At 39.1% G+C, this 25,315-nt stretch overlaps 2 protein-coding genes across 3 annotated transcripts in view; one reads left to right on the forward strand and one right to left on the reverse strand.

Annotated features, from left to right (window-relative positions):
* SLC9A7 (solute carrier family 9 member A7) overlaps positions 1 to 16,099 on the forward strand; it is a 195,359-nt gene extending 179,260 nt beyond the window's left edge. For both annotated transcript variants that reach the window (XM_027859465.1, XM_027859466.1), the window contains exons 15-17: positions 67 to 149; positions 4,632 to 4,737; positions 13,371 to 16,099. In XM_027859465.1, the coding sequence (XP_027715266.1) occupies positions 67 to 149; positions 4,632 to 4,737; positions 13,371 to 13,619 (438 nt within the window). In that variant the 3' untranslated portion in view covers positions 13,620 to 16,099. The remainder of the gene's footprint in view (positions 1 to 66; positions 150 to 4,631; positions 4,738 to 13,370) is intronic.
* Positions 16,100 to 18,386: 2,287 nt separating this feature from the next.
* CHST7 (carbohydrate sulfotransferase 7) overlaps positions 18,387 to 25,315 on the reverse strand; it is a 28,054-nt gene continuing 21,125 nt past the window's right edge. Inside the window, exon 2 of the mRNA XM_027859467.1 lies at positions 18,387 to 20,734. Coding sequence (XP_027715268.1) covers positions 20,731 to 20,734 — 4 coding nt within the window. The 3' untranslated portion in view covers positions 18,387 to 20,730. The remainder of the gene's footprint in view (positions 20,735 to 25,315) is intronic.

Raw genomic sequence — 25,315 nt, forward strand, 5'->3', positions numbered from 1 at the left:
TTTTCCTCTTCCATTTGCCCCCTTCTGCTTTGCAGCTAGCTGAACATTCTCTGTTCTTGTTTCCAGGATGGTCCAGATGCTGCAAGAGGAAACCGGACAAAGCAGGAAAGTGCCTGGATATTCAGGCTGTGGTATAGCTTTGACCACAAGTATCCTTTTAAGCAGCATCCCTCTGTGCTTAAGGAGTTGGTGCTCAAATGTTTCTTGCTCCTGGGGCTAATGGCTACTGATTAGTACCCATAGAGATATGTTCTGGATGGAGTCAGTGCCACTCTTGGACAAGGATGATGCTTGCTCAGGCATGAATAAGCATGGTAAGGATAAACTCTAAAGGATGGAATTTGAGTTGGCAGGGACGTCAGAGTTTGTCTAATTTAACCTGTTCCCATCTGAACATAAATAATTATATAACACTCCCATCATAGTGGGGTCACTTAGCCGGTCTTTGAAGGCTGCTGATAGGGAGAACCTGCCACTTCCCAGGTTCCTGTCTTTGCTGCTTTTTTGTCATTTTTTTTTAGTTGTGTCTGACTCTTTGTGACACCCCTCTCCCCCATTTGGGGTTTTCTTGGCAAAGAAACTGAAGGAGTTTGTCATTTCCTTCTCCAGCTCATTTTACAGATGAGGAAACTGAGGCAAATAGAGTTAAGTGACTTGCCCAGGATCACACAACTAATAAGTGTCTGAGGCTGGATTTGAACTCAGGAAGATGAGTCTTCCTGATTCCAAGTCCAGTGCTCTATCCACTGCACCACCTAACTGTCTAGTCTTGGCTGAACCAAGCCAAAAATCTACTTCTCTGCAACTTCTACCCATTATTCCTCATTCTACCTGCTGAGGCCAGGGAGGACAACTATAATACTAGCTCTTTCTTTTCTTTTCCTTTTTAATATTTCATTTTCCCCCAGTTACATGTAAAGAAAGTTTTTTACATTCTTTTTTTTTTAAATTTGAGTTCCAAATTTTCTCTCTTCTTCCTTTACCTCCCTCCTCCCTGAAACAGCAATTTGATAGGTTATAAATATTTAATCCTGTAAAACATATTACATATTAGTCTTGTTGTGAAAGAAGACACAGACTCAAAGGGGAAAAAAACCACGAAAGAAAATACAGAAAGTGAAAAATAGTATGCTTCAATCTGCATTCAGAATCCATCAGTTCTTTCTATGGAGGTGGATGGTATTTTTTATCATGAGTTCTTTGGAATTGTTTTCTATCATTGTATTGCTTAGAAGCTAAGTCATTCACAGTTGATCATCATACAGTATGGCTGTTATTGCATACAATTAAAATACATTTTACTAATAGCTTCCCAAATTCATTTCTGGCCCCAGACACTTACTAGCTATGTAACCCTGGCAAGTCACTTAACCCTGTTTGCCTCAGTTTCCTCATCTGTAAAATGAACTGAAGAAGGAAATGGCAAACCATTCCAGTATTTTTACCAAGAAAACCCCAAATGGGGTCATGAAGAGTCAGACATAACTAAAATAGATAGTCCATAAAACATTACCCGAGAGGACATCAAGATTCAGGTGCCGGCAACTGACATAATTTCTCCCACCTCTCCCCACTCTCTCCTCTCTTTTATGGACACAAACCTTCTCCCCTGCCCCTTCCCCCATTAAAGGGTCAGCCTAGTTTACTTGATTATCAAATGCTAGAAAATGAGAAGAGCAAAGAGGGAGTGAAAATAGGACTTGCCCCGAAGTGGAAGTGAATTCTGACTCTCCCTTGGTTAGGTAAGCTACCCTTGGTACGTAATTAGAAAGCATTCTATAGTTGCCCTTTTAAAAGCGGTAAGGGTGAAAGCCCAGACCTTTTCTGCTCATACCTCACATCTTCCAGTTAGCATCTTAGGATCACTAAGAACATAAATTTGGAGCTGGAAGGGACCTCAGAGGCCATACAGCCCAGCCTCATTATTTTACAGATGAGGAAACTGAGGCCCAGTGAGGTTAATGGACTTGCCCAAGGTCACACAGTAAATGACAAGCAGCATTTGAAACCAGGATCTCATTCATACTCCAGAACCACGTTTCAGATGTTTTATGTTTCCATCCCACTGGATGGGAATTTAAAGAGTTTCTGGTAGATTTTTCCTAGCCTGCATTTTAGGATTCTATTACCCTTTTGGAATTTGATTGGACATGAAACCTGAGATCAAAAGGTTGCATTAAGTCAGAGAAATGCCCCCCCCTTTTTTTGGCAGAACATTTATTTAAAAATAGGTCATTTTGCAAGTTAACTGGAGGATAGTAATTTCTTCTCCTCTTATATGAAATATTGTGTAAGAGAGACAGTGAAATGACATAGTCATTAGGATGTGACAGATGGAAGTGGAATTGAGACAATTTGTCCATTTAGGGGAGAGTCCCTGCTGTCATCGTGTTTGGCAATCTTAACGTATCTGGAGCCAGTTCAGGAGTGGATCCTATTTTAATGGCTTTTTCTTTTTTTTAGTTGCAAATTAAAATAACAGACTTTGCATTCTCTTCATTTCTCAGTGGTATCTTGTATTGACAGATTGCTCAAGTGAGCACTACAAAAGGCCATAGACTTGAGGAGAGAATTTCTTTTAGTTAAGTTGTTCAGTATGATAAATAAGGTATGTGTCTAGCCTCTGCATTTTAAAAGGTGAAACTGAAAAGTTCAGAGGAGAGTGCTCCATGTATGTGTGTCACACACACATATGAACATATACATGTACATATATACATGTACATACACATGTGTGTATATGTATATTTATACAATACACACACATGTGTGTGTATGTATGTATGTATAAATGAAAAGAAGATCCTTCAGGAAAACGAAAAAGGAGGAGCAGCTACGTGGCGCAGTTGATAGGGAACCAGCCCTAGAGTCAGGGGGACCTGAGTTCAAATCCAGCCTCAGACACTTACTAGCTACATGACCCTAGGTAAGTCACTTGACCCCAATTGCCTTGCCAAAAAAAAAAAAGGTTTGGGGCAGCTAGGTGGTGCAGTAGATAGAGCACCAGCCCTGGAGTCAAGAGGACCTGAGTTCAAATGTGGCCTCAGACACTTGACACTAGTTGTGTGACCCTAGGCAAGTCATTTAACCCCAGTTGCCAAAAAAAACAAAAACAAACAAAAAACCCAAAAGGGGGATCTTTATACTCCAAAGAAGAAAAGACTAGGGGCAATCATAAGAGATCTTAAGAAATATGAAAGATTCTGATAAGGACAACTAAGATGTCACTTGCTGTCAAAAAAGTGTTCAGTTTTTTCATGTTTTTTGTTTTCTTTTGTTTGTCTGGACCTATATAGGGAGTACTCTGTGTGGAAACACACTCCACTGAGCTCCGTATCAGTGCTTGCCTGTGACCTATAGTCAGAGTTGTTTGGAACTCTGAGAAGTTACTTTTCCCAACATTGTACAGCCAGTATTTGTCAGAGGAAGAACTGGAACCTTGGTTTTCCTGAATGCAAGGCTGATCTTCTTGGCTACACTGCCCCCCAACCCCACCCCCATTCTGCCTTTTCCTCCAGAATATAAAACGAGAGGGAATAGATTTTGGTTGTAACAAGAAAGTTTAGATAAACATTAAGAAGCATTCTTTACTTGTATGTGTGAGTGTAGACTTTCAGGCCTGAATGGGGAGCTCACAGGGCTTTCATCCCTAGTAAGCTTTAAAATGAGAGGAATTGGGTTAAGTTGCCAACATTCTATGATAGCTGTCTGAGTGGGCTTCCAAATAGAATTTATGTTGTAATGCTGCATAGGATAACAGTGCATAGGAGCTAAGTTGCCTTAGGCTCTCTAACTTTTACTACATCTTCACACATCCACTTGCAAGACTGATTTGTCCCCAGATCACACAAGTTGGCAATTGGCAAGAGAACTAGAAATGAGGTGGGATGGCATTGGGGAGAGCATAGTGTCCCTGCTAAAAGGGACCTTAGAGGCCATCTAATCTAAAACTGCCATTTTACAGATAAGAAAATTGAAGCCCAGTGATGGTAAGTGACAATAAAGTCACTGCTTCTAGTGTTCTAATTCCATTCTGTTGCTATATGGCCTGCCTGCAGTTTTGAAGGCTGGGGTGTTGGTTTAAAAGTGAATCCTAACACATCACAACTGGGGAAGGGAGTGCTCTGATGTTTCAGATGCCCTGGTTATCTGAAGGTTCCCACATGTGCTGTGGGTAGAGTGCTGATTTTCAAAAAATTCTGACATAGTAAAAGACAGCTTACTATAACTCTCCTGAAAAGAAGGAAGCACAGACTAGCAAGACAGTTTTGAAAATTACATGTAGAATTTTTTTTAAAAAAGCATGAAATGGAGAGTCATAGTTTCATATAGAAACCTCTTTTTGTGTTCTGTGTCCGTGAAAACGTTTTTGTTTGGTGATTAAACTGAGAATCTGAAAGTTTTTTTTTTAACCCTACTGAAATTAATCCAATCCTTCATTGATTCAGAAAGTATTTAAAATTCATTGTAATGAATGTTAACTACAATACTAGTGGAGTGGGTGAGTAGTAGGTAATAAAGGTTTGGTGTTGATAGAATGCCAGATAAAACAACCTTTACTAGGTTTTGTTTTATGTATGTGTGTCTATTCTCCAGTCTATTTTTTTTTCCTTGATTTTGCTTTTTTAAAGTTACTTGAAGCCTATTCTCACTCACAGTGGACCACCGTTAACTACAACCCTCCCAGCATGGTGTGGCCTGCTAGCTCGATGCCTGACCAGCCCACAGGTATATGAAGTAAGTACAGCACATTGGGGTTAGACATCTGTCCTCAACATCAGGGGAGGGGAAAAAAAACCTGTCATGATTGAGTCCTTAAATACAGTTCGTGTTAATTGCTCTAAAATGCTATGAAGGCCTTTGTAAGCTTGGATTTTTGTCACAAGACCCCTATAACGTCATAGTACTCTCAGCCCCACATTATCACTTCCCTCAACCTCCCTCCTCTTCCCTCTGTTTAAGCAGATTCTAGTTATAATGTGGCAACTAGATGGCACAGTAGATGGAGTGCCAGGCCTGGAGTCAGAAAAGACTCATCTTCCTGAGTTCAAACATGGCCTCAGACACTTCTAGCTGTGTGACCCTGGGCAAGTAACTTAACCCTGTTTGTCTCAGTTTCCTCATCTGTAAATAAGCTTGGAGAAGGAAATGGCAAAGAAAAGGGTATCTTTGCCAAGAAAACCCCAAATGGGGTCATGAAGAGCTGGACGTGACTAAAATGACTGAACATCAATAAAATTATAATGTGCTCTCCAGAGCATCACAACTATATAGCTGGAAGGGACTTTACAGGCTAACCAATCCAACTCCCTCATTTTACAGATAAGGAAAGAGAGACCCAAGGAGATTAAATGACTTGCCCACATCAGAGGCAGAATATAAACCCACATCCTCTAACTCCAGATCTATTATTCTTTCCACTATACCATGCTGTATTTAATAGAGTTCTGCTACATGTCTGTCAAATCTAGAGTTAGCACCATGTCTAGGTGGAGTGTACAGTCACATACATAGTATGATTTCAGTGATATTACAAGAGTTACCTTCTATCCCTTCCCTCCCCGCCCCCCCCCCCAAATTCTCTTCTGATCTCCAGAGTACCAAAACCTCTTTGTATATATTACTGCTTTGGGTTAAGGCATTGGTCCCAGAAGGCCTATATCAAAATGTAGATTGTTTCTGGGGAGTGGTAATATTATCATTCAATCAATCAGGCGTTTAAGTGCTTACTACATCCCAAGTGGCACTCTGGGATTGGAATCAGGAAGACTCATCTTCCTGAGTTCAGAGCTGACCTCAAATACTTACAAGCTGTGTGACCCTGGGCAAGTCACTTCACCCCGTTTGCCTCAGTTTCTTCATCTGTAAAATGAGGTGGAGAAGGAAATGGCAAACCACTCCAGTATCTTTTCCAAGAAAACCCCAAATGGGGTCATAAAAAGTCAGATACAACTGAAAAGTCAACCACAGTGCTAGGTTTGTGTATACAAAGACATGTACATATGTTCTGTATATAGTGTATACTATATGTAGTATATAATATAGATATAAATATATAGTGACGTATATATGGACAAAACAAATATATAAAGTATATAAAACTAAATACAAAGTAATTGGTGAGGAGAGGGATACTGGAAATGGAAGAGATTAGTAAAAAGCTTCCTGTAGGAAGTGGCATTTGAACTAAGTTTTGAAGGAAACCAATGATTTTGAGAAGTGTAAGTGAGGTGAGAGTGCAGTCTTGGCAGCACCGGGGCGGGGGAGGGTGGGGGACAGCTAGGGCCAAGGCAAGGAAGGAAACAGGAAGTGGAGTGTCACAGGTGAAGAACAGCAAGAATGCCAAGTGGACAGGGTTAAAGAGTGTGCAAAAGGGAGTAAGGAGTGTACAATTATCCCTTCCACATTTTGACTTTCCCCATTGAGGTTTCAGTATATTGAGAGTCAGCATGAAAAATTAAATGGGAATTTTGGGGGAGTTTTGTAGAAGCCACAGACATGCAAAGGCCAGTAGAAGAAATGGGAAGTTTAGAAACTCAGAAATGCATAAAATATATATATATATAGTATTGTATAATATCAACATATTTTATCTTTTAATACCATAATAACTCAGATTTCTTCTCTTCTGGTAGGAAGGGAAGGCCAGGATTTTCCAGATCAAGGGGCACCTCACCCCTAATTTCCCCCATGTGGAAGGGATAACTAACTGTACAAAGGGTAGGTTGGGGTCAGGTTATGAAGGGCATTAAATGCCAGAGAGGGGAGTTTGTATTTCATCAGAGAGGTATTAGTAAGCCACTAGAGTTTATGCAGAGCAGTCCCTAGTGCTTTAGGAATAAGTCATTAACATAAATTTAGCATATTAACTAATTGTTCATTAGAAGAGAATAAGTTCCCTAAAGAACATTACTTGCTTGTCCGCTGTGTTCCAGGCAAAGTAGGAGGTGCTGGAGATTCTAAGACAAAGAAGAAAGCCATCCCTGCCCTTAAAAAATGTAGATTGTTCAGGGAGATGCACGTTTATAAATAAGTATAGCAGTAACATTAATAGCAAACCTTTCTATAGCACCTTAAGATATGCAAAGCACTTTACAAATATCTCATTTTACCCTCATGACAACTCTATCAGGTAGGGGCTGTTATTATCATCCCCATTTTACAGATGAGGGAAACCCAGACTGACAAAGGTTAAATTACTTATCCAGGATCACACAGTTCACTTGTGTGAGGCTAGATTTGAACTCACCTCTTCCTGGCTCTGGGTCCAGTGCTCTATCTAGCATAAGGAAAACTGGGTTGGGAGAGGATGCTAACAATTAAAGGAATTAGGGATGCTTCCCGGAGGAGGAGGGTATACCTGAGTTGAGCTTTGAAAGAATTCTGAGAGACTTTCCAAAGAGAAATGGCCATATTTAATATTTCTGTGTAGGGCCACTAGCCCTGTTTCGATTATGAGGAAGGCTGGAGGTGCAGTAGAAAGACGGTTGGATTTGTAGTGAGAGGACCGAGGTTCAAGACGTTATTAACTCTGTGACTTCACTGCTCTGAGCCTGTTTCTTTATCTGTAATATAAGAGAGTTGGATTAGATGACCTTTATGGTCCCTTCCAGCTCTAAGTCTTTTCACCCACATTTCATCCTGCCACGATTTTACTGAGCCTTTCCCATTGGGCATCTTTGCTTGGACCCAATCTGCTAAAAAGGTTACACCTGACATGCCTCTCAATACCCCGCTTAAAGTGCATCATGATGCTGGCTCCATGGTGGTGTCTCCTGTTTCCAGATAATTTTAAAAGCCTCCTTAATGGGTTTCTAAGTGTCAATCCCTGTTTTGGTCACCTCAGCTAATATGCTGATCACCTCCTATAATAGAAGTATGTGACCTTGTGAATTAAAAGGCTAGTTTTGTAATTATATATCCTATTAATGCCCTAGTTAACAATGAATACAAGTTACATTGTTTTGAATTTCCATATGTTTAAGCAGTTTAAAAAAGGTTGCGTAGGCAACCTCAACCAGCCAAATTTGACATTGTATACAGCCCTGGTACTTTCTGTGATCTGAGTAGAGACTGTGATTCAACCTTACCTTTTCTCCATTAATGAAACTCTAACCACTTCAGCATTAAAGTCTCATGTTCCATGCAGTTCAGCAGTGTTTCTCTCCTGATTTGATTTCTCTTTCAAAGAAATCCTGCTGCCTTTTATTTCAATTGGGCTGTATGCATTAATGGTTTGCTAATCATGTTAATTAGCATAATTTAAGAAATCCCAATTGAGAATACTTTAAAAACTCATTAAGATAATATTTCTGTGGATCAAGTTTGAAAATTAACTATTCCCCATCCTGTCCCATCCCTACACATGGCTTGAAGACTTCTATCCTAATTTGTGGAACCACGGCTGGCTTCCTAAGATAATTTAAGTCAATTTCAGAAGTTACAAAAAATCAATTCAACACTTATTCAGCACTTGCTATGTACATTGTACTCTGCCTTACACTGGGGATACAGGAGGTTACAAAGTTGAAAGAGAATCTTCTACCCCGAAGTAGTTTTCTATCCAGTGGAAGATAACTGAAACACACAAGTAACCACAATACATATTATAACATTAGTGTATACTGGGAGCCCCAAATAGAGTGGTTTGAGAAATTAGGAAAGTGAGTGTTGGCTTATAACTGAGGCGGATGAGGGAAGGCTTCATGGAGAACCTGGGTTCAAATCCCAGCAGAGCCATTTACTATTTGTGACCTTGGGAACAAGTCACTTAACCTCTATGAGAACTCAGTTTCTTGATCTGTAAAATGAATGCCTAAGAACAAAAGTATCTCTAGCAGCTCTTTTTGCGCTGGCAAAAAACTGGAAACTAAGGGGGTGCCCATCAGTTGGAGAAAAGATGAATTGCAGTATGAATGTAATGAAATAATATTGTGCTATAACAAAATTACAAAAGGGTCAGTTTCAGGGAAACTTTAGAAGACTTGTGTAAACTGATGCAGAGTAAAATGAGCAGAAAATTACTAGAAATCCACAATTTAAAAGGAAAGGGGAGAGACTACTAATCAAAATTAGCATTTCTTAGTCAAGCACCATGATTCAAGTTATCAGAATCTCCCATATCGGTAGAGGAGTCAGGAGTCCAGGATTCTGATATTATGGGTCTATTTTAGCTCAAACAAAACTCAACGTATATCAGCATGAAGAAAGTCATCCAGTCCTGGAAGAGAGAATAGAAGTTTTGGTTTCAAATAGGGAGTCATCCAGACAATCATCATCCAGATATTAGCATCAAGGGCTAAGAGGTTTCTACTTAGTATCTACATCTTTTCTAATATCTTCAAACTTTTTGGCCAAGTTTGGAATTTTACAGTTTTAAGCCAAATACATCCAGCCACACTGCCAAATGTAAAGCAGAAGATTAATTTATATGATAACAATAACTTTATGAAAACAAAAACAAAAACAACTTTGAAAGACTTAAAAACCCTGATCAGTGTAATGGCCAACCATGATCCCAGATGATATCATTCTACCCACCTCCAGACAAAGAGGTTAAGGATTAACCATTTGGATTAACCATTGACTCAAAACTTCACAGAACAAATCCCCTTAATAAAAGGATTTGTTCTATAAAACTTGGACTCAGTCAAAAGGCTGAACCCAAGGACTTAGAAGGCCATAGTTTCCCCACCCCTGTTACTATCAGAGTAATGAATAAGATCTATACATTTTTTGGACAAGGCTAGTGTGGAAATTAGTTTTGCTGACTATACATGTTTGTTAAAAAAAAAAAAAAAGATTGATAGATTTTTGATTGATTTTTCTTTCCAAGAGACGTTGGGAGAGGTATAAGGGAAAAGACAACTGTTTTAATTGGAAAAAAAAATTTAATGAGGATGTTGGTGTGGATGGCCTCTGATCTAGCTCTAGATATATGGTCATGTGAACTGAGAAGGTGGTAACTGAGCTGGGCCTTGAAAGAAAAGAAGGAATTTAATAGGTAGAGACTTGTTGTGGGGCATAGACTATTCAGGAATAGAGTGGGGAAAAGGTCTGGGTGAACTTCCTCACTAGTAAATGATCTCTTTTTGCTAGTACTTCAAATGTGTGAAAGGGAATAATGTGCAAAGAAACTAGAAAGGCCAGTTGGAGCCAGGTTATGAAGAACCTTGAATTCCAAGCTGTAGTTTGTCCTATTTGGTAAGCCATGGAGAATAGATGAAGATGTTTGCCAAGACGGATGTGGTTAGATGTGTGCTTTGGGAAGATGACTCTGACAGCGTCGGGAAGGGATAGATTGGAGAGAGAGCAGGGAGACCAGGAAGGAACCTCTTATTGTAGTTGAGGGAATAATGAAGTACTGAAAAAGGGAAAGGAGAGAGGCAAATGTGACAGAGATTATGGAGGCAGAATCTACAGGCCTCTGTAGCTATGCAGTTGTGGGTGGTGCTGCCAGATGATAGAGAGGGAAAAAGCAGAGGTGGTTCCAGATATTCAAACCTGGTAGGCAGATGTTGTCAACAGAAATTGAGAAGTTAGGCAGAAAGCTATGTTTTGAGGGTTTGACATTCAGTTTAAAATGACAACAGGTTATCCACGTGGAGAAGTAAAAAATAATAATAATGATGATGATAGTTAATATTTATATAGCACTTAACTGTGTGCGAGGCATTATGCTAAGTGCCTTACAAATATTGTCTCATTTGGTCCTCACAACAACCCTGAGAGGTAGGTGCTATTATCCCCTTCTACAAATGAGGAAACTGAGGCAAGCAGAAGTAAAGTGATTTGTCTGGGATCATGCAGCTATTAAACGTCTTCTAAGCCTGGATTAGATTTCTGGTTATGTTTAAAATTAGTTTTTCACCTGAAACTCACTCAGTCTCATAGATTTTCTGCCAGAGAAGGGAAAACTGTGCATTTGTACATTCAAAACATGAGTCAGTATAGTGGAGTCACATTAGGAATGTGCATAATGGAGAGGTAAGGCATGAAGACCTATTGTGTACTGGCTGACAAGATGCAATTTAAACAAGGACTGAAAGTAGAGAAAGTGAATATGCAAAGTCTAATAAAAGGCAGGGCCTGGGGGAAGAATTACTTAGGCATACCTGAGTATGTTCATTCATTTAGCAATTTTTTTTAGCTCCCATTGTTGAGGTTTTTAACTTTTCTTTGTGTCATAGGCCCCTTTAGAAGTCTGGCAAAGCCTCTGGGCCTGTTCTCAGAATTTTTTTTTTTTTTGGTAAAGCAATTTGGGTTAAGTGACTTGCCCAGAGTCACACAGCTAGTAAGTATCAAGTGTCTGAGGTCACATTTGAACTCAGGTCCTCCTGACTCCAGGGCCAGTGCTCTATCCACTGCGCCACCTAGGTGCCCCTCAGAATATTTTTAAAAGCATAAATAAAATACATAAAGGAAACCAAAATATTGAAATAAAAAAGTGATTTTTCCCCCCAACTAAGTTGACAGACCACCAGAAATCTATCCATAGACTCCCATGAAGAACCCCTGACCTAGATGCCAGAAGATCAATTAATCTAATGGTTTCTCTGCCTGGAGTGCCCATATTCTGCCTACACAAATAGCATAAACATGGAACAAGTTAAATAACTACATATTACCTGAAAAGCAGTAAAGTGCTAGAGATACATATAAAATGATGTTATTACTAAGTATCATGTGAGTGGTATTTGGCAGGGAGTGTTACAACACTCCCATGAACGACCAAGGCTTTTAATGATCAGCATTCTTACCTCGAAAACAGTGAAGTGCTGTCTACATGTATAAGGTGAGGTTATTGCTCAGTGCCACACATACTAGGGGTATCAGAGAGTCAAGTGCTATGATGTTCCTATGAGGCCTATGGTGGTCCAATGAGCAGCCCAGGACTCTGTTTTTCTAAGACTATCTGTATTAACCATCCTGGAAATAGGTTAAAATTTATCAGTGTCCACTGGGCTTTTAGTGTATGACAGGGAGAGATGATCCTCCACTTGTTTCTATATCAGACATATTAAAGGGAGGCAAGTTGGGAGCCTTATAGTGCCTTTTAACACTTCCCACACAGTATTTTATTTTAAATGAGTGCAGCCTCTCTAGAGACATGTTACTCAGTCCTGTTACTTTCACTATGACCAAGCTTCACTGGCAAACAGTTCCATTCCTTTTGGGGGAGAACATACTGTATTAATTTCTACTTCTGAATAAGCAAGACTGTTCTGGAAGGCCTTTCTTCTCATCAGTAGTGGGCTTTGCTCTCTCCCCCTGGCATTTTTTTTTTTTTTTTTTTTTTGCTTTCCATGTGGAGAGGAAAGAAGAGAGAGAAAATAAATATTAAGTGGCTACTGTGAGTCAGGTTCTGTGCTAAGCACATATGATCCTCACAAAAACCCTGGCATGCAGGTACTGTTATGATCAGCATTTTACAGTTGAGGAAACTGAAGCAGACAAAGGTTTTATATGATTTGCCCAGAGTCACACAGCTAAGTGTCTGAGGCTGGATTTGAACTCAGCTCTTCCTAATTCTAGCTTCAGTACTCCATCCTCTGTACCATCTAGCTGCCCTGGCATCTGGGAAGAGAAGAGGGCTCCATCCTAAAAAGAAAAATGTCCATTGTGGCCACTCTTCTACACACCCTCAAACCTTGATCTGGGACATGTTTTGAAGAGTTTGTCTTGGTAGCATTCACAGGACTGACTAGTATGGCATGAGGAAGTGAAAAGATTGGGATAATGGATTGAGAGGTGGAAGGGTCCTTCAAGGCCCACAATCACATAGTTTGTAATGACAAAGTTGGAATAAAGGAAAATTTCTAAGAATGGTGCCCAGTGATTATTAGAACTCCCTTTTTTGGGGTACAATTGAAAGTTTTAACAGTCAGCTTATAATCTAGTTCCTTAAATATAATTTGTGACTTTTAGATTTTTTTTTACATCAGAACTTAGTTTACTTCTCTAGGTGAGCCTTTTTCTAGGTGTTGGGGGGCGGGGCTCAGAGATAGTTTTTGCCTTTCTTTGTATCCCCAGTGCTTAGCACAGCACCTGGCACAAATGAGTGGATCACAGATCTAGTATAGCTTGATGCTGCTTTTTTTTTTTTTAATTATTTATTTATTTATTTGGCAATTAGGGTTAAGTAACTTGCCCAGGGTCACACAGCTAGTAAGTGTCAAGTGTTTGGTCTGAGGCCGGATTTGAACTCAGGTCCTCCTGACTCCAGGGCTGGTACTCTATCCACTGTACCACCTAGCTGCCCTGCAACTGCTTATTTTTTGAAGTAGTGAATCTAACTCTAAAAGGTAGCAGGGTCTCTCGTTATCTTTTTTTAAATTTTATTTATTTTTTTTAATTTTTTTTCTCCTCAGAATCAGGAACAACTGAGAGACGAAGACTCTGACTTTATACTGAATGATGGAGATCTCACTCTCACCTATGGAGACAGCACCATCACGGCGAATGGCTCCTCAGGCTCCCACACGGCCACCACGAGCCTTGAGGGCCGGAGAACCAAGAGCAGCTCAGAGGAGGCACTAGAACGAGACCTGGGAATGGGAGACCATGAAGTTTCCAGCAGAGGCACCCGCCTGGTATTTCCTTTGGAAGACAATGCATGACCCCCAAATTCCTAAAGCATAAGGGTAGGCCCATAGCCAGGATAAAGAGGGGTTACAGGCCCTCATGTTATTTGTGGTGGAGGATGCTCAGTGACCAGAACTAACACTTGTATTACCAGTGGTTTTATTGAGGTCTGAAGATCCAAACCTTAATGTGACTCCCTTCCCCACTCCCCAAAAAAAGTTAATTAAAAATGCAGATGGTGGGGTTAAATGTCTCCAAATCAAGACAAATATGAACCTATTCCCACTTTCTTACACAGTAGTACACTGAATCTTTTTTTTTAAATAGCATGCTGTAATGGTCTATTAACTCATTCATCTGCAGTCCTTGAGCTAAAGAGAGGCAAATGGGGGGAGGGGGGCTACCCCTAAAGATGATTCAGGTTGCTAATTTATATCAGGTTTTTCTTGGGCTGCAAAGTGGGAGGTAGGGGAAAACAGGATCTAGGTGGAAGGAAGTAGAGCATGGACCTCCAAGTGATGGGAAAACCAGTGTTTGTTTCACGTGTAAAGAAACAGTATAAAATGGCAGCTCCAGAGCCTGGGGTTATACAAACATCTTATTCTGGGATTCATGACTTTGAAAGCCCGCTATATTTCATCATGAGAAAAGAATGAAAAGGAGGCATAGTTTCTCTGGATGCTTTCATGAAAAAGATGTTTAGTGTTCCTGGAGTGTTTGAAACCAAAGGCAAAGTTAAGGCACATTGTGGGAAAGGAAGGGGAAATTGTTTTGGTTTTTGTTTTAACTAACATAGAATCAGGAGATGTTTGGAAAAGGGAAAAGACTTCCAAGCTCTTGGAAGCCCACAGCAGGCCCGACTTCTAGAATCTAATCCTGAGCTATGTTAACTGCAGGGAATATAAAGATTGACTTGGCTATTCTCTTGCTCTATAATGAATGACTTGGACATTAAGGAAGCTTAGGGGAAGAAGAGGATAAAGGACCTTCTAGTGGATAAGAGGAATTTGATTTAGGGAGAGAAAATATGGAAATGGGATGGGACAAAATAGATTTCACAGCACAAGAAGTATACTGCAATGAAAAGTTTTCTAAAGGACCATCGAATCTCTCTTAATATTTTCTGAATTGATAAATGTCTGAGATGCTTGCAACAGCATGGCTAGTTAACTGGAGGGCTGAAATTCTTAGGAACTGATACGAGGGTAGAGAAGTTTTGAAAGATGCCCTTTCTTTTATCTAAATAATACCTATACTGAGGGAGCATTGCCTGCTACAGGATTAAAAGACTTTATCATCTTGGTCATCTTCACACCACTTAGTGTCATGGTAAGAAAAAAAAGAGGGCAGTACTCTTGGTACCTAAGGAGACTAACATCTTATTGTGTGAATGGTTGTTGTTTTTTCTTTTTTTTCTTTTTTTGGTAATAGTATGATTTTTTTCTATATGATCTCTACCACCTGTCAAAGACATCTAAAAGGACCGAAATACCAAAAGAATTCTCTGCAGGAATATAAATTTTTCTCCCATCTTTCAGCTTTCATTCTAGAATATTTAAGAATCCCGTTTATTTAAATGTACTGAGAACACATCAGGTTTTTTTTTTATTACTTGAAGTAAATTAGTTTCCCATTACACTGTAAATTATCTTTACCTGGTTTTTCATAGCGGGTACTCATAAAGTGGGGCATTCATCATAGCCCCATAGAGTTTCAGAATTAAAAATGAAACCTGAGTTTCGGAGCATTCAAAATTATTTTATAAATGTTATTTATTGTTAAGGTAGAGTCTGGACATGTAGCATTTAATGCTTAAAATAAGAAACTACCTCCTCAGTCATGTCCCTTCAATAGAAGAACATCTGGTAAGACTGTGATAGATGAACCTTCATCTCTATGCTTTTGAAAGAACCTTAATGGAATTCAAAATCGGATATTATAGCTACTTCTGTAGGCAGCCTGGACAGTCAGTAAAGTACTTGAGCTACAACACCAATAGTCACACTAAGCAGATTTCTCAGAAAATCTTTGGCAGTGCAGAGTTTCTCTTGTGGTGTCTTGCTACCCAATTAGAGCTGTCAAGCAGGACAGCAGCATGAATGGCTGTGTGTGTGCAGCTTGGTACAAAGGGCCAACACAGAATCTTTTCCCTGTAAGGCACAGTCTTACCTAAAGACAAGCCCCCTAACTAGCTTTTCTACTGTGCTAGGTTTTTGTTTTGTTGTTTTCCAAGCCTCTTACACCTCGAATTCACTGTCTATTCATTTAAATTAATATTAGAAGGAAGGAACACTCTGGCAAACAACATCCTGAGGGCAGGATGGGCCTTACTTCAAACAAACCTGCTCACACCAAGGCCTCACTGCCATTAATGGTATGGAGTTACTACTGTCTTAAATTTCTAGGAAAAGTTACTGTTAATTACAGGAAATTGCCATAGTGGGGAAAAACCTTCTGAGTTTCTGCCTTCATAATCGTGAATTCATCTGTGCCTCAAATACATATACAAAAGATCTGTGTTGTGGGTTTTTCTTCACCACAAACACTTCACTCTGAGCTACCTGAATAGGAGCAGTAAAGAATTTGTCAAAACTAGGAATCTAGTAGTTCTTGCCTTTTTCCTGTGACTTTCCCTTAATACTTATTGTGTGGCTTTGGGAATACTCATTTCTTGGGCAACTTCCATGTCTTGATCTTGAAAATAGAAAGGATAACTATGACCTAACTGCAGGTCCTGGGAAGATTTGTTTGCCTTTGACAACGAGATTTCAACCTTAGACATACCTTGTCAATGTTCCTTCAAGATGCAGTTTAGAAAGCCAGTTGTCCACAAAAAGCAGTACTAGCTGTCTTTCACTTGAGGCCAAATTGTCTTTTACCACCATTATAGAAAACCAAACCAAAATGAATAAATAATGGAACATTCGACTAAATGACCCACACAGATCTAAAAAATGAAAATCCAGAGGAGAAAGAGATTTTAAATTGCATTTCTGAGCTTCATTCTCCAATGTAGGACCACTAAGCCTATTTGTTCTAGGCTATGACGTGTCTGTCCTTCCAGGGAGCACATTAGAGACAGGTTCCTACCATTTAACAATGAAGTCTGAAGTGCTGAGCCTGCTCAAGCAGTCACATTCATCAGCAACCCAGGAGGGAAGAATTTTCATTCAGGGGATTAGAAAATGGAAAAGAAGTTCCATAAATTCCAGCTGAGAAGGGGGTGTTTGAAAATCTTGATGGAAAAGGAGCCAAGGTATGCGTGTCCCTATGTGGAGAGGGCATTATGAAGCCTACCCCCATGACCTTGATTCCTGTGTGTGGTAAAAACAAAGTTTGTTGTTGTTGCTTCAAGTGAAAGACAGCTGTGTTCTGAAAAGCTTTGCCAGCTCTGCTGTTACCAGGGCAGCATCACAGCAGCCTTCTGTTTCTGAGACATGCCAGATGCTGCCTCTAAAGATACTCACACACCTAGAAAACTCCTATCATCTTGGAATAAATACTTTAAAGGATGCTCAAGATTTCCTCCTCTTCAAACTGGCTGATCATCTCCCTCCATTTTAGTGTACATTAGGAACCAATTCTGAAACTAGGCTGATATGTTAACACCAATGGAACAGACCCATAGTGAACACAGGATTCCTGATCTCAAAGGAAGGAGGCGGCTTTCAGGAGGTGGTACACCTTGTTCTTATAAAATAAATGTCAGTAGTACCAAAATTTAGGGCATTTATCCTAATTGCCATCATCCTCACACTCACTCCCCTCCCCACTGAACAAAAAAAGCCCCAATAATGACTCCTTTGGAAGACCAAGACTTAGCTTTCTTTCTTGGAGAAGCAGTTCCTAGCATTTTGATATGAAATTGGTATATAATTGCAGTAAAGGGAATAATGGCTTCCCTAGGGTCTTCTTGAAAATAAATACAGAAAGGGTACAGGTGACTCACTCAGGCCTTGCCCTGCCTAAGCACTCACTGGACAAACAAGACAAATAAGCTTGGATGCATGATAGCCAGAGAGCATCTTGTAAGAAGAAAATGTTTCCATTAAGTTAATGGCAAAAAGCTCTTTAGCTTGGGCCTCAGACCAGTGAAATATCATCTGTCATTTGAAATAATTTTGAAAATCAGAAAAAGACAACCCCAGGTGCAAAATAAGGCATTAGAGAAATTTCTGACAAGATAAAAGATTTTCAGGAGGAAGGTTGAAAGTTCCCCCAAGTAGGGAAAAAAAAAAGGAATATTATGTTAATTATGTTCCAAGTTTTTCCCTTAATGGAAAATTAATATACTCCATCAAATGCTTACTGTGGCTAAGACCTTTGCCAAGTAAATGTTTACTACTCATGCAGCCAAGGAAGACAATCAACATAACCCAGTTAAACACAGATCAGTTTGAATTGACCAGGTTAGAGCCAAGAGAATGCTTTAAGAAGTAGCTTTTACTATCTGTTGTGAAATGTGAACCAGCCTGATTTTGGGGTCTGAGAGAGAGAGTGGAATTCAAGAACCAGGTTACTGGTTTAAAAAGGTTTGGGGTTTTTTTTTCCTCTCTCAGCCACACAGTAAATTTGACTTGTTCTCTGTCTGCCTTTTGATAATGAATCTCTTACTAAAGTAAGACAATCACACTTCATGGGTAGCCAACTAGGCTGTCAGTGAGTTTCTCTCTTGTTGAATCTGGCTCATGCCCAATTTCTCTTGCTAATGTCATGGGCAACTTTCTGATTCTGTTAATCATTAGAATCTACTGGCAAGGGGGTGACAAGTAGTGGCTTCAGTGAGAAGTAGCATTGGGCAGTGAGAGCACCACTCAAATTTTATTAGAATGACTTTCTTTAGGGACAGCTAGGTGGCTCAGTGGATAGAGCACCAGCCCTGAAGTCAGGAGGACCTGAGTTCATATATGTCCTTAGACACTCACTAGTTGTGTGGCTCTGGGCAAGTCACTTAACCCCAATTGTTTCACACAAAAAAAGACTTTCTTTGCGATCTTCTCCTCACTAACCCTCCCCCCCCCCAAAAAAGGAACCACTAACTAGAACAAAATACAAAAAAAAGTCCATTTTTTTTGGCACTGAAAACCTAAGCTTGTCTTGGACAATCAAGTGGGATCCTGCAGCCTTTGAGTAGAATTGTTGGCACTGCCTTTAGGACTTCTGGCAGTGGTGATTGATAACCTAAAAGTAAATAAACAGTTTATTCAAGTCTCAGAGACTGTAAAGGGGGGGGGAACCCCACATCAGTTGTACAAAGCTTTTTTTTTTCCATTTTAAAAACATGAAAGATTCAAATTTTATCCTGTGACAGTTGAGTTACATATAGCTTGTTGGGTTGACTTCCACAGTTATAAGCTTTGGAGGAACGTGAGAGGAATTTGTTTCCATTCTGTTAAGTGTTATTTCTCCTGAATTGAAAATGTCATTGGAATTATCTGTTCAAAATGGGGCTATGTGTCCTTACACAGTTAAAGGAATGGGAAAGAACTTGTCTTGTAGATCAACTCTCATTTTTACATTGTTGGAAGTTTCGCCATATTTAAGAAATGATTCAGTGGGAAGGTAATCAAGAAGCTACAACCTATTTAAGATGAAATAGGAAGAACATTAACTCCCTGGAATGATAAATAGTCTTTGGGGGGGGGGGGGCAGAGTTTTATTAACTAGAAGGTGGGAGAATTTTAGCCTCCAACAATAGCAAACTTAATAACCCTTTAATAGTATGTTATATTGTACCAGGAGTAAGGGCTTCAGTGTTCTGCAAAACATGACTCCCAGGCCTCCTCCACAGCTCAGCAGGAAGGCCTGCAATTAGGCACCTCAGAGTCTAACCCTTCCTGCATGGTTTACTGAACATCTCCCATTACTTCTGCTTAGACTGACTTCTCCAAAGTCCTACAAAATTATTTCCCACCCTATTTTCCCTTATCCCTTTCTTCCTTCTTGCTTTAGAAGTTTAAAAAAAATCTATGCTTTGGCTAAACCCCACAGGAACATAATCTATTATTAGAATTAATATGTTGCAGGTTACACACCAGGACTGCCCCTCTGCTTTTAACTCTTACATGTCATAAGGGAAGATGAAACGTATTCTCTGGGGCCTGATCCTAGGCTCTTTCAGTTTCACTTAAGAACTTGGGGTTTGGGGCATTTGGTTTTTTTAAACAGAGTGCAAAAAATCAGGGCAGCATTAGACATAAAAATCCTTTTTCAATGTGCCTGGTTGTGCCTTAGTGTCCAGGGAAATACTGTAAACCTGACCTCTGCCTGTGATTTCTATTCTCCTGCTTTTTAACCTAAAGCACTAATGGCACATTTGTGGTCTTGTAGCAGCCCAACTTCAACCAGCAAGTGGCACAATTAAGAGTGGTGAGCCTCAGGCAGGGTATGTAATTGATTTGAGTTGGGGCATTTTAGCTTTGCCTCCACTGTTAAGTCAGGAGTCCTAAGGTTTCTTTCAACCTCTCCATAGCTTCCATCCGGTGCTGTGTGTATGGGGCAGTACTCACTTTTACCTGATGTCATCAATCTAGAGTCTTTATGGCTGCTTTCTGAACTTATTATTTAATAGTATTTCTAATTCCTACAAATATGAGCTTGGGAGTGAAAATTACAATTCTATTAATTCTCTGATGGGCCTAGAGAATGGAAGGTAAAGAAGAGCTAGAAGAATCTTTTTTTTTTTTAAAGATCCCATTCAGACCTTAAAACAAAAAGTTTTCTTTTAAGTTACAGAATGAACATAGGGCAAGACCACACTTGCCATGGTTTTCAGATCAATATTTTTGTCCAAGTTGTGATATAAACAGCATTAATTCTGAAACCATAAAAAATTAAGTCTCCTCTTCATTTATCACCGGGAATGTCATCACCTTCAAAGGGCGGCAATCACCACTGGCAGGTTCAAGCTGGAAAATAAAGCCCTCCATATTGGAGGGCCACCGTATCCATATTGCACTATGTCACTTCCTTATTGGAAATGTAGTCTTTGCAGATGTGTCCGTTGTGTTTAACTGCTCACTATTTTTTTTCTGCTATGCAGAACTGTACAGCAGTTAGTGTCAAGTGAAGTCTCAATACCCCAGCTGTGCAAAGTATCGGCAGTGATTCTTCATCCTTCAGGACTGCACACTTTGATGTTGCAGTTTACCTGGGGGGGGGAGAGAAAAGGTGAAAGTTGATAGAGAGAAAAGAATATAGAAAGCATGTAGAAATGTACTAATGTGAGGCCTCTTCAAAAAAGACCTGTAAACCTATTTAGCCTTGGAATATTTTAACTCAATTTGTACAACACTCAAATCTAATGCTAAAAATCTATTCTGAAATAGTATCATTTTCATTTTGTGAAAATGTCATGAGAAAACATGGCCTGAAAAGCTGTGTTTGCATGTTGTGGGAGAAAGAAGGGGAAAAAGAATATTGAAAACCTCCGTCAACATTGCTGTGCTGGCTGCTGCTGCTGCCATCTGCATCTGACTAGGACTGGTTTGTTGGCTTGCATGCTCTTTGGATTTTATAGTGAAATTTAAATTTAGATGCCTACTACTTAACCATCTTTATAAGCCTGTGTTCATTGGTGAGAAGTAAATCCTTTTTTAAGACTCTTTAAAAAAAGAACTGTATCATAGTAATAATGAAGAGTCTGTTCAAGTTTCCTGTCATGTTTTTTGGTGGCACTTCAAAAACTGTTTTCACATTAGTGGGAAAGAAGTCACTGGTTCCATTTGTGATATGTCTGCCTGTTTCTTACATTACAAACCCTTAGCAGATGATGGATGTGTACCAAGTCTGACACTGTTCTAATGTTAGTGAAATTGACCATCCGTGAAATACTCTAATCAAGCCCCAGAAAACAAGAGCCTACAGGACAAATGGAAATGTACAACAGTGATACACACACACACACACACACACACACACACACACACACACACACACACATCAGGGAATTGAGATGTATCCTAGAAGATTTTCTCTAGTGGCAGTTTACAAAATGAAAGTATAGTTTACTTAATAAATGCAGATTTATTTGGTCACTAGATCTCTAGCTAGAAAGTGTACATTTATATATACATTAGATTTTATGTTAAAACTTGAAAAACAAGCTTTGCTGAACTTCAGGGTCATTTACTTTAAATGGGCTATCTGGTGATCTCTACTTGAAGACATTTAGGCCAGTGGATACCTTTATGTTTTGTTTTTAAAGCATTAAAAAAAAAAAAAACCAACCTGGTCAGATCTGATATTTATAACAAAATAATGGCTACTTCTCAAATATCTCATTCACCCAAATAAGTGTAAATAGATTTGTTAAACCCTTGACAATAAATTAGAGAAAGAGAAGGGGGGGGGGGGAGAGAGAATGGGAAAGATATTTTGAATTAACATGTATCTTTGCTTTGAAAAATCTTAGTTTCCTTCCGCCCTCCCCTTCTCCTCCCCCCCCCCATTGGATTTAGTGTAAGCACCCAGGCCCTTTATCCTCCATAAAAATTTTATGAGCAGTAGTATAGTTTATTGGATAGAGGGCTGGCCACAAAGCCAGAAAGATCTAGGTTCAAGGCCCACCCCTGAAACATACTGTCACTGTCACCCCCGGACCATTTAACCTCAAAAGTTATAGAACCTTTGCTGATCTTCATGGGCTGGAGAAATTTCTCTCCAACATGTTCCTTATTCCCATGAAATAACATTTCCTGTCCCTCTCCTTATTTCTGTCCCCTGAACGATGCTGCTTTTTGGCCTCTATCCCAGAGCAGCTAATTAAGCTAACTACTGGATCAAGGTTATTTTTAAATTTGAAAAAAGTACCTATCATTTCCTAGTGAGATTGCCACACTGATGTTTCAAAGGCTAGAGGTTACCATCTCCTGGTCATCTTCAGGATGAAAACAAGAGTAAAGACAGAGCTCTGCTTATACCTGAATTTAAGGCCCTGGAGGCTCTGTCAGGACTGACCTCGAGTCTTTATGATTTAAAATTAATATACTGACACTGAAGTTCTAAATTTAGGTTATCATTCACCACATTAGTTTCTTGTTGTTAAGTTTGACAATGAAGTATTAAAATTAAAATTTAAGCTGCTATATACTCTGTGATAAAAATGTTTTCTTCTACTTGTCTAGACTTTCACCCCCTGAGCAAAATGCAGGTTTTATTTCTCTCAAAAGTCAACAGTGATATATAAAGATATTTAGTATGATAAAAGACTGAAAAACTGTTTTAGTGCAATGAATTTCAGGTCTCATCAGGGTTTCTGTATATTGTGATGTTTTCAGAACATGTATAAAAATAGTTTTGGGTTTTTTTTTTATGTGACATCTATGTGTTCTATGTCATTCCATTAACACAAAAAATAAATAATTCACAAACTGTTTCTTTCCTCTTTTCAAATCAGCTCAAACTTTCATCATTAGTATCTAAGTTCTACAAATGCACCCATTATATTACAGTGTACATTACAACGCTGGCCCACTGAGACACTGGTATCATCAGCTGAAAAATATTTCATTGTGAATTTATGTAGATATCACCAAAATGTGCTAATGCTTCTCTTTCCCTATGACTTAAAGAGAATAATTTTTAAAGTACGCAAGTAAATTCAAAAACTAATTTACATTTCACTATATAGGTAAAACCATGTATTAGTTGTATTTGCAACCGTGCAACTCTGGAGTTTGCCCCATAAGTATAGAGGCAAAGCAAGAACATAGTTCTCCCCCTGCTTGGATAGACATTCTTAAAATGCTAGCTCTAGCAACAAGAACAGAGAGAGAACCATGAAATCGGCAAAGGATAACAAATTAGACCTATTTGCAGACTACATAATGGTTTACTTAGAAAATTCCAGATAAGCTCTGAATTTACAACAGCTTTAGTAAAATAGTAGAATTTAGTAAAATAGTAGAATAATCCAAGAGCAGAGAAGTGATGGACAGGAGATGAAGAACATTTTCAGACACAACAAGCATTTTTACAGTCAATGTTTTGATGTGCACAACTGCACCCCTTTTTTTAGAGGGGGGGTGTTTCATAAGGAGATTGGGTCTCCCTGTCTCCCCCAGGTTGGATAGTAAATGGTTACACTGGATCCAGTCCCACTGCTGATCTGCATGAAAGCCTTGACCTTCTCTGTTTTCAAGTTGGTCCAGTTCACCCCCTCCTGGTGGCCCCTTAAAACAATTTCATATTGATTAATAAAAAAAGATAATCAGTAAAACAATCAAGTGAAGCACTCCAATTTTTGATAAACCCAAATCTATAAACTATTGGGAGAAAGCCTATTCAACAAGACTTCTAGGGAAATTAGAAAGTGGTTTGGGAGAAATCAGATTTAGTCCATCATCTTAACTATGATAAGCTCCAAATAAAAAAAGCTATTTCATTTCAAATCCTGGCTCTGCTATTTATAGTATAAGGGATCTTATGCCAATTACTTCTCCACACCTCAGTTTCCTCAACAAAGTCAGGAGGTTAGACTAGAGGATTTCAGTCAAATTTCTAAGGTCAGATCTGAAGATTTCTAGCTCAAATCCCTGTGTATTTCTTACTTCAATGTAAATATGAACACAAAGTGACTTGAGAAAGATTTATTTTCTTCCTTTTTCATCCTGAATCAGGCAAAACTGGATATAGTATTCTCATAACAATACAAAGTCATTCCTCTTTTTAGGAAGATAACTCGGAGGAGATGCTAGTGTACAAGGTTCTTGAACTCCTGAGACAATATAGCAAATGACTATAATCATACTGACCCTGCCTGCTTCTCCTTCAATAATTCAAGCAATTTTTGTCTCTGTGCCACACCACCATCTCTATGACTTCAAAAGATGGCCTTTGGCAAAAGCAATACAGTTAGAATTAAAAAGAAAAAGATTAACTGGAGAAAATCATTGTAGCAAATTTCTCTAATAAAAGTTTCATATTTGAGATATATAAGGAATGGATACACATGTGTATGAACTACTCCCAAATGTCAAACAATATGAATAGGCAATTGACAAACAAAGAAATTCAAGCTATCAACAACCATATGTAAGAATGTTTTAAATCATTAACAATAAAAGAAATGCAAACTAAAGCAAATCTGAGATTCCATAGCAATGGTTGGAGGTGTTAGAAGAGGACAAGCACATTTACGCACTGTTAGTCGAGCTGTGAATTCATCTAATTATTCTGTAAAGCAATTTGGAACTATACTCAAAAATCTACTAAACTGTACTAACCCTTTGACCAGCAATACCACTAGTAGGCATGTTCTCCACAAAGATAAAAGACAAAGGGAACAGACCCACCTATACAAAAATATTGATAGCTCTGCATCTAGTTGTAGCAAAGAACTAGAAATAAAGTGAGTGCCCAGCAACTGAGGAATGTTTGAACATGAATGTAATGGAATGTTATTCCATTATAAGAAATAATAAATATGAATGATTCAGAGAAGTTGGGGACATATGAACTGGTGCCATGCGAAATGAGTAGATTCAGGAAAAATATTTACACAATGACTACAACAACGTAAAGGGAACTTGAAAAAACTTCAAGAACTCTTACTGAATACGGTGACCAATCAAGACTTTACAAGATTAATGATGAGCAATGTCTCCTGCCTCGTGGCAGAAAGATGTGGACTACTAGGTGCGTAATGACACGGCCAATGTATTGATTTGCCTTGACCATACTTAATTGTTGAGGGGAGGGGTGGAGTTGATCAGCTTCATCTGGTTCCCAA

This window comes from Vombatus ursinus, unplaced genomic scaffold (assembly GCF_900497805.2).
Source record: "Vombatus ursinus unplaced genomic scaffold, bare-nosed wombat genome assembly UNPS02014168.1, whole genome shotgun sequence".
Classification (NCBI taxonomy): Eukaryota; Metazoa; Chordata; class Mammalia; order Diprotodontia; family Vombatidae; genus Vombatus; species Vombatus ursinus.